The sequence below is a fragment of the Quercus suber genome, unplaced genomic scaffold (genome assembly GCF_002906115.3).
Source record: "Quercus suber isolate HL8 unplaced genomic scaffold, Cork oak 2.0 scaffold_427, whole genome shotgun sequence".
Lineage (NCBI taxonomy): Eukaryota > Viridiplantae > Streptophyta > Magnoliopsida > Fagales > Fagaceae > Quercus > Quercus suber.
In genome coordinates, this window is record NW_027069878.1 from 206694 (window position 1) to 215083 (window position 8390).

Genomic DNA, 8390 nt, shown 5'->3' on the forward strand with positions numbered 1-8390 from the left:
AAAAAAAAAGTAGCTTGTATCAATTTATAAAGATATTTTTGGCAATGATATAGTTCAGGCAGTTAATTTGTTAGTTATGACCTACGGTTGAATTAGAGACTTAACTGCTTGATCTTTTGCCAAGTTTACAAGTGCTATGACCAAAACTAAAAATTAATAATAATAAATAAATAAATAAGATTTTTCAGAGTATAGAGAGGTACCTCAAATTTCGGGAGCACACCAAAAATGGATTTAAAAAGCTGAAACGCAGTTTCGTTAATGGAGAAACTTGGGTCTTTGGGTCTGGGGCACAGGAAATCAAAGAAAGGAAAAGACAACTTAAAAGTTGAAGATGAAACTAAATTTCCTCCTCCCCCACCCTGAACAGAGTCTTTGCTACTAGAGGGCCAGGTGAAAAGCGCTATCATGGTATAGTTTGGTAGCTCATAAACTTTGAATCTCACGAAGGAAGATGGTCCTTCATTCTGACTGATTTCTGTGTATAGACTCCAAATTGCAGTCCATGCATCGTGCAAGATATCAAGGGTCACAACGAAATTTGCCAACTCTAAACCACTGCTATACCTGCCATCATGAATCATAGGAAAAATTAGCTAACAAATGATGATGCATCGAATTTCTTGGTCAAGAAACAAAGTTGAAAGGAAGAGGGGAAGAGCGAAGGAAAACAAAGACAAACAAATAAGGAAAGAAGAAATGATTTGCGTTACAATTGAGTTTTCCTCATCCTCTCTATTGCTTTGTTAGATCTGCTTTAGGAAAAGATCAGCCACGGGACTAGTTGTGCAACACTCTTTGCTAGTTATAACAATGATGAGAATCAAAGCCATGGTCTCAGGACAGAAACTTCGTAGGAAAGAACTAAAAAGCGTCACAAGACTACAAGTCAATGTCTATATTCTACCTATCGAATATTTATTTGTATGTTCCTCGTCATTCTCCAACTTGCCCTGGCACATTACCCTTTATTTCTTTCGACTTTTAAAATACCATACCATATTTTTTTAAATTTTTTTTAGGGAAAGGTAAGGATTAAAAGACCATACTTTTTTTTGTTTAATACATTTTTGGTGACTTGACTTGAGTTTGTAGTAAACTCAGATTTTGGTAGGTTACAGTGATTGTAAACCATAATTTATATCATTTTAGCTAGTTGACGAATAATAAGTCTAATATCAATCACACATGAACTGGTTATTGTTTTCCAATTTTTATAGTGAAGAAAAGAAGTAGGGGAAGGATGAACCTAGATTTAAGAGAGCCCATCATCTTTCATTCTCTCATTAATGGAACTTAATTGGTATGAAAAAATAGAGAGAAAATAGTATAAATAAGTAATTTTGACATTTTCACTCCAACGTCTTTTCTTTTTTTAATAATCTGTCACTCCTCCAATTTATTAAGAACAAATTAATTTAGACAATGATGTACTTGTGAACTAGAATGTTCATAAAGTAGTGACTTTTGATTCAAAAAAAGAAAAAAAGTAGTGACTTTTTTTTAATTTTTTTTTTCAATATAGGAAAGTAGTGACTTTGATTGTGTAGAAAAGCAGAAAACGCTGGGAGAGTTGGTGATTTGTGTAGAAAAGCAGGGACTTGTTGAAAACGAAATAACAATTGAATTTCTTCTGTCTTTTTCCTTTTATGTGGCATGAAAGATGAAACCCACTTGAGATGTTAGATTCTTTTTATTAGAAAAGTCAAATGTATGGCAATTTCACTTTCACCCGCCACTTGCACCTCACATAATTTCCACCATTTTTCTTCCTAGATAGTGATAGTGTGGATGCTCTTATATCACCAGGCAGCTTAGAAACATGGGGGATTTCTGTTCTTTCAGATTGGCAGCGTTAATACCAAATTGCAGTTATAGTTGGATTCCTACTTCCTAGAGAAGCTAATGTTGCGTTCCATATTTTAGCAACTCGGGTCACTATGTAACAGACTAGCTATTTACTTTGGTTTAGGATATGCTCCTCAATCCTTTTGAAAAGTCTTTTTTTTTTTTTTTTTGGGAGCAAGCCAGTATTTTCTATTTTGTAATTACTCAGTTTTCTTCTCAATAAAATTTATATGCAGTAGAATAAAAATAAAAATAAAAATAAAACGGAGTCAAGGACGCAACACCCACTCTGTAAGCAATCCTACAGTGAAAAATTATATGAGCAAAGCAATGACATCAACCGGATTGTGGAAGGATCCAGAAACTAAAAACGAATTTGGTAATCAAAATTATTTCACAAGATAGTCTAGGGAGTACTAAAATACTTTTTAATCAAAGTCATACTTGAGCATTATTTATTAGTTTATTAATGAAATACCGAGCCGACGCTTATGACTATAAATCCACGCTCTCTTCCAAGGGTATTTTGCATACCATCTCTCACTTCTTTATCTCTCTTCTTTCTTTTCCCTGCTTTTTCTATTTGCTTCAATATCTTCAGTTCTGTGAAAATGGCAGACGAGGTGGTTCTGCTAGATTTCTGGCTAAGTATGTTTGGGATGAGGGTCAGGATTGCACTGGCCGAGAAGGGTATCAAGTATGAGTACAAGGAGCAGGATATATTTAACAAGAGCCCTCTGCTTTTAGAGATGAACCCCATTCACAAGAAGATCCCAGTTCTCATCCACAATGGCAAACCTGTGTGTGAGTCTCTCATCATTGTTCAGTACATAGATGAGGTCTGGAACGATAAGTCTCCATTGCTGCCCTCTGATCCTTACCAGAGAGCTCATGCCAGGTTCTGGGCTGATTTCGTTGATAAGAAGGTACCTTTAATACCATTTCTTTTTTCTTTTATATTATTTTAATTTCTTTTCGTTCTGGGTTTACAAGTTTTAATTTTAAGGCGATGACATTTGAAAGATTCACTTTGAAATTAGTATATTTTCTATCAATTTCATAGTTGAGGATTCGTCTATGATATTGAGTCTTATTAGTTATTATTCTATACCACAATCAAAAACCATTTTAATATTCTTTACCCGAATAGATTTGATTTTAAATTTATTACTGTGTTCATCCTTTTTGTTAGAGATATATATTAAACATATTAGTCTAATATAATAGGCCCAAGTCCACTCTTGCTTGTACAAGTAGTTTAGGGTTTAGTTGTCTATATATACTCATGTTAGGATTCATTGTAACACAGGTTTTATACTACACTCTTACATAGTAAAGATATAGCCCTTAAAAAATTCCTTCATGGATGTAGACCAACAAGGCTAAACCACATAACTCTCGTATTCTCAATGTTCCTATTTTATGTTTCCCATTCCGCATCTATTTTAGCATATACAACATAGTATAACACATCGCGTTACTAATAATATATTTAACACTTTTATGTAATCTGCGGAAAATACAGGTTTATGAAGTTTCAAGGAAGTTATGGGCCACAAAAGGAGAGGAGCTGGAGGTAGGCAAGAAGGAATTCTTTGAAATCTATAAGATATTGGAGGGGGAGCTTGGTGACAAGCCTTACTTTGGGGGTGAAACATTTGGGTTTGTGGACCTTTCTCTTATCACTTTCTACAGCTGGTTCCATGTCTATGAGGTATTTGGCAATATCAACATAGAGGCAGAGTGCCCCAAGATTATTGCATGGGCAAAGAGGTGCTTGCAGAAGGAGACTGTGGCCAACTCTCTTGCTGACCAGAAGAAGGTTTATGAGGCTGTTGGACAATTGAGGAAAATGCGTGGCTTGGAGTAGAGAAATGGTTTAGCCCAAATCATGGAGTACTTTAGCATATTAGAAAGGTTTTGGGTGGTTGTGTAATAGCGTTCATTCATTTGGTAACTTTCAAGTTTCAGTTTTGCTTACTTTCAAAAACTAGTTTGGGTTTGTTTCATCTGGGTTCATTGAACTTGTTAGACACTTTGATATGTGTCTGCTGAGCTTTAAATTGAATGGGCATGTATTGGACCATGAATAAGAAAGACAGTTTGTTATGTCTTCTAAATGTTAGATCATGTTATGCCTTTATTTTTATTTTGGGTATACAAAAATTTTGGTAAATATGTGTCTATGTAGGGAAAAATTTAAGAACTATATATAAAAACTATCTATTCTATTATTTCTATAATTTTTTCCTTCTACAGTAGTGGATCTTTCAAAAGCTTCTAAAGATTCCAATTTTTTATTAATTCTATCTAAGAAATTATTATTGTGTCTATCAGTCTGACGGTTGATTTTTTCTCCTATTAATGTATTCCAATTATTTGTGCTATTATTATAGTTATAATTATAATCATTAGTATCACTATCATAATCATAATCTGTTTCATAATCCATATTATCATTTAACCGATCATTGTCTATATCTCTCATGCTATAACCTTCATCATAATCTATATCATCATAGTTCATGTTTCTAATTAGTGTGTGCCTAACCTAAGTGTGAGCAAGCAAATAGAAGATGAAGTAATAAACGTATTTATTCTATTTCCAAGCAACTAATAATTACTGGCAAAACTATTACTAACCACTGGTTTCCTTGTTATTGAGACCACCTCCTCGGGAAACTCCATTGCGGGACCACCCAAATACACGCCTGTCCGTCGGCTAACAAAAAACAGGCTGACCGACGTGTAACTATGGTTTACCAACTAGTCTTGAGGTTGTCCAACGCTAAGAAGGAGCAAGTAGTGACTATGCAGTAATAAAGTTCCTAGTAACTTCTTAATTGCAAAGAAATAAAACTCATACATCTACCATACATGGCTCTGATACCAATGACTACCTAGGAGAGAGCATAGCAGTAATATGAAAGCATAGACAATGATAAGATAGATGATAAAGAAGAAAATAGAAAAATAGATATATTCAAAAATAAGTTGAAATGGAGTATGGAATATGAAAATAGAGACTTGTAAAATCTTACTTGAAATAAAACTTTTGTTTTTGATAAAACTTGAAAACAAACTATTGTCTTTGATACAAGCTTTGAAAATAAAACTGTCTGAAGAGTTACAAGATTACAAAATAAAACTATTTGAAGAGAGTTACAAGATTACAAAGGGGAATAGAGTACAAAAGTCTTTCGGAGAGAGGGAGAGGGAAGGCTATTACAAAGGCTTTCTCTAAAACTTGGAATCTGAAAAGCTTGTCTTCTGTCTTCGTAGTCCGTCTCTTTTATAGGTGAAAGGAACCATGGTAAGGTGAAATGCACCATGGTAAATTAACCTGAGTAGGTAAAGTTAACTCAAGTTAAACTGTTGGTGAGTACTTATAGAACCATATATTCTAAGAATCGAAATCTGTCAGGATACTTTCTGTCGCATACAAGTGAATAGTATTCTGTCAAGAATATCTATCTGATCTTCCTGGATTTGTCTGGATAATCTTCATGCATGCTAGTAGGCAGTAGTAACTTATAAGCATATGTGTGGTAACTAGGAATGACAACGAGCAAGTATCCTATTCCTCGCCCCGCCCCACTTTTGCTTTGGGACGGTATTTTTGTTTTTGTTTTTGTTTTTTTTTTTGCCCCATTCTAACAGGTATATGTGGGTACCCATCTTGCCACACTCAATTATATATATATATATATATAATTTATTAAAAGCTTACTTTGAGTATATTAAATTAAAACTCATAAAACATTAAAAAAAATTCTAACATAATAAAACATTCTCAAAGCATAACAATATACCACTATGCACGGTGGTCACTCCACAAGTATAAATGCTTATGGGGTGTAGGGGGTAAGAGCCGGGGTTTAAGTCTCCAAGAGAAAACTTCATACACATATACATTTAGATTAGGCTAGAGTAGAAATTCTATCTTGTATTAAAAAAAATAAAAAATAAAAAATAAAAAAGCATAACAATATAACAATTTAATTAATAAATACAAAAACAATTCAAATGTAGAAACACAACAATTAAAAAAATTATATGAACAATGTTAAAGTAAATATTAAAACATAAAAGTATAAATATAATAATATAATATAAAAAAAAATCATAAATTTAAAGTTAGAATGCTAAAAATACTTATATATGTCTTATAAAAAACCTAAATTTAAAAAAAAAAAAAATTTATTTAAATATAAACGGGGCGGGTGCAGGGGAAAATGTTAACCTTCATCCTTGCCTTATTTGTTATGTAGGGTAGGTAAAACCCGTCCATTAAGGACGGGTGAGGCGGATACTCATATGTGCTGGTTTAAATTATCATCCCACATATACCCCTTTTATACCAAATGTCTTTGCAGGGATAAAGACCCAAAATTGTATATTGGGCCTTGGGCCTCATCCGAGGACGTGGGTATGTCTAAGGAGAGGCAAATAACTATGAGAGGTTACAAGTTTAAAGTCTCGTAAGGAAGGAACAGACGGAGGATGGTCCAAGGAGTTACTCCTCCTCGGACATGATGAATATGGTTCAAATATATATTCCAACAACCTAGGTGACCCTCCAGAAGGCTCCCATGATAAGGACGTGCATCATGCACGTATAAGAGCGATAAGAACTCAGAAATATCTAAGGAAAAGTTGCTACCACTGTATTAGATGTACTACATCTACTTTTCTGGCCGCATTTATGTGAAGAAGACACCTAAACAGCGATGCCCTGGCTATCACAACTCACAGAGAGCCAAAAGGGATGTCTGATGGGACAGACACTCAAATGAAGGCTTAGATGATCAACAAGTGTAGGGTCAAGATGGTTCAAAGGGGAGCTATATAATGTGAGAGACCCTCCATAAGGAAAGGATCGAAAAACTAGGGAAAAGACATTATAGCAATCATAGTTATACTTGTAATCAATTCTGTTGATTTATACCAAGATTTGCCTCATTGGACAATGAATTCATTCAGTCCTATGTGTTCTGATTCTTGCTTGATCATCTTTAAACTTCATACTAGCCGTTGTTAAATTTACAAAGGGCTTAGTTCTTTGACCCACTCTCTACAAATTTATTGTACTGGGCTCATTAAACCAATATCTCATATTTTTTGGGCTTGGGCTTGGGCTATAAAACGAGACCCTATAATCTTTAACCAAAAAAAAAGAAAACATTTGAACAAAAGCATGTTATTTACAAAACTATTATAATATATAGGGCTATAAATGAGCCAAGCTAAATATTAAAAGTTTAGACTTGTTCATTTAATTTTATTTCGAACACAAGTTGAGCTCGAACTCATCATCAAACAAGATTACACATCCAAGTTTAGTTCATTTACTTTCTGTAAATTCAAGATTGTTCACGAACTACTTGATTAACTTATTATTTTTCTATATAAAGTAAAATCATAACTAACATGTCTTACTCCTCCATAAATTTTTTATTTTTTACTACAAATGGATGGTTTATGTTATGAATAAACTATAAATAATTGACAAACTGATATAACCCAATTATAAATCTATATAAATATATTTTCAGAAAAGTATACACAAATATATAGTATTATATATAGTTAACTCAAGTCATAATGTTTATGAGGTTGTTTATGAACATGTTATTATGTTTAAGCTTGACTTGCTTAATAATCAAGTCTAAAGTTGGCCTTGAGCTTGGTTTGTTTAATAAATAAACAACAAAAACAGACTTTTTCTCGAGCGAAGCTTTATTTGTTCATAAATAGCTTGATTCATTTATAGTGCTAATAAGGTATTTCTTTGACATACACCTAATAGAAATCTCTCTTATTGGAGGGGACAAAAAAGTAGATGGAAGAACATAGCGTTAACTAGCTCACAAGGCTTGTTGTCATACTAATTTGGCTTTTGTAAAATTCAACCTTTTTTTTTTTACTCCTATTTTTTTTAATAGATACAATAAAATTTTAATTTATGACATCTACATTATGATAATTATCCTTTATTATTAGGCCAAGATACCAGTTATTTTTTTGTATAAGCGGGGTTCAAATTCTAAATTCTTATACAACGATAAAAAACTTTACCAATTCAACTATTTATAACTTAGATTATTTTTACCATTTAATAAAAAGAAATTCAGATAATGATATATAAAGAATTCAACTCAAGACATTTTCTTTTTCCCTTTCACTTTTTCTTTTATCCCCATAACCAAAACCTTGTATTGAAAATATAATTTTTCCTATCTTTTCTACATCCTCCCCCGACCTAACTATATTACAAATTGCATTATATAAACCCTACCTTAATGTATCAATTAAACTGCTCCTTCCACTCTCAAAATCCTATTTTTGACTTTTGTTGGAAAATGTAGAAATATTAGCAAATCATGAACAGTCTTGTTGGGGAGAATTATGCTCACTATTTCAATGGTATAGTGTGGTCTTTCCTTGCTGAGAGGGAAGAATAAACAAAGCCAACTATTCCTTTGATAATGATGACTAAAACTGTTTTCATCTGCTCACATCCAAGTATCGAACCCCAAAAA

The 8390-nt window shown here is 33.0% G+C and overlaps 2 protein-coding genes across 2 annotated transcripts in view; one reads left to right on the forward strand and one right to left on the reverse strand.

The window, feature by feature from the left end:
• The window catches only part of LOC112024853 (senescence-associated carboxylesterase 101), an 8383-nt gene extending 7497 nt beyond the window's left edge, over window positions 1-886 (reverse strand). Inside the window, exons 1-2 of the mRNA XM_065761749.1 lie at window positions 714-886; window positions 204-567 (exon numbers count right to left, since the gene is read on the reverse strand). Of these exons, the coding sequence (XP_065617821.1) occupies window positions 204-567; window positions 714-730 (381 nt within the window). The 5' untranslated portion in view covers window positions 731-886. The remainder of the gene's footprint in view (window positions 1-203; window positions 568-713) is intronic.
• Window positions 887-2342: 1456 nt separating this feature from the next.
• LOC112021638 (probable glutathione S-transferase parC) lies at window positions 2343-3968 on the forward strand. Its single transcript, XM_024054227.2, has 2 exons — window positions 2343-2774; window positions 3374-3968. The coding sequence occupies exons 1-2, from the start codon at window positions 2460-2462 to the stop codon at window positions 3716-3718; spliced, it is 660 nt and encodes a 219-aa protein (XP_023909995.1). The 5' UTR covers window positions 2343-2459; the 3' UTR covers window positions 3719-3968.
• Window positions 3969-8390: the final 4422 nt, after the last annotated feature.

Excerpts from the sequence above, each read along its gene's own strand:
- LOC112021638 (XM_024054227.2), top strand. The coding sequence starts at position 2,460 with ATGGCAGACGAGGTGGTTCTGCTAGATTTCTGGCTAAGTATGTTTGGG. Across the intron at positions 2,775-3,373 it reads CTGATTTCGTTGATAAGAAG|GTTTATGAAGTTTCAAGGAA; the intron begins GTACCTTTAATA and ends CGGAAAATACAG.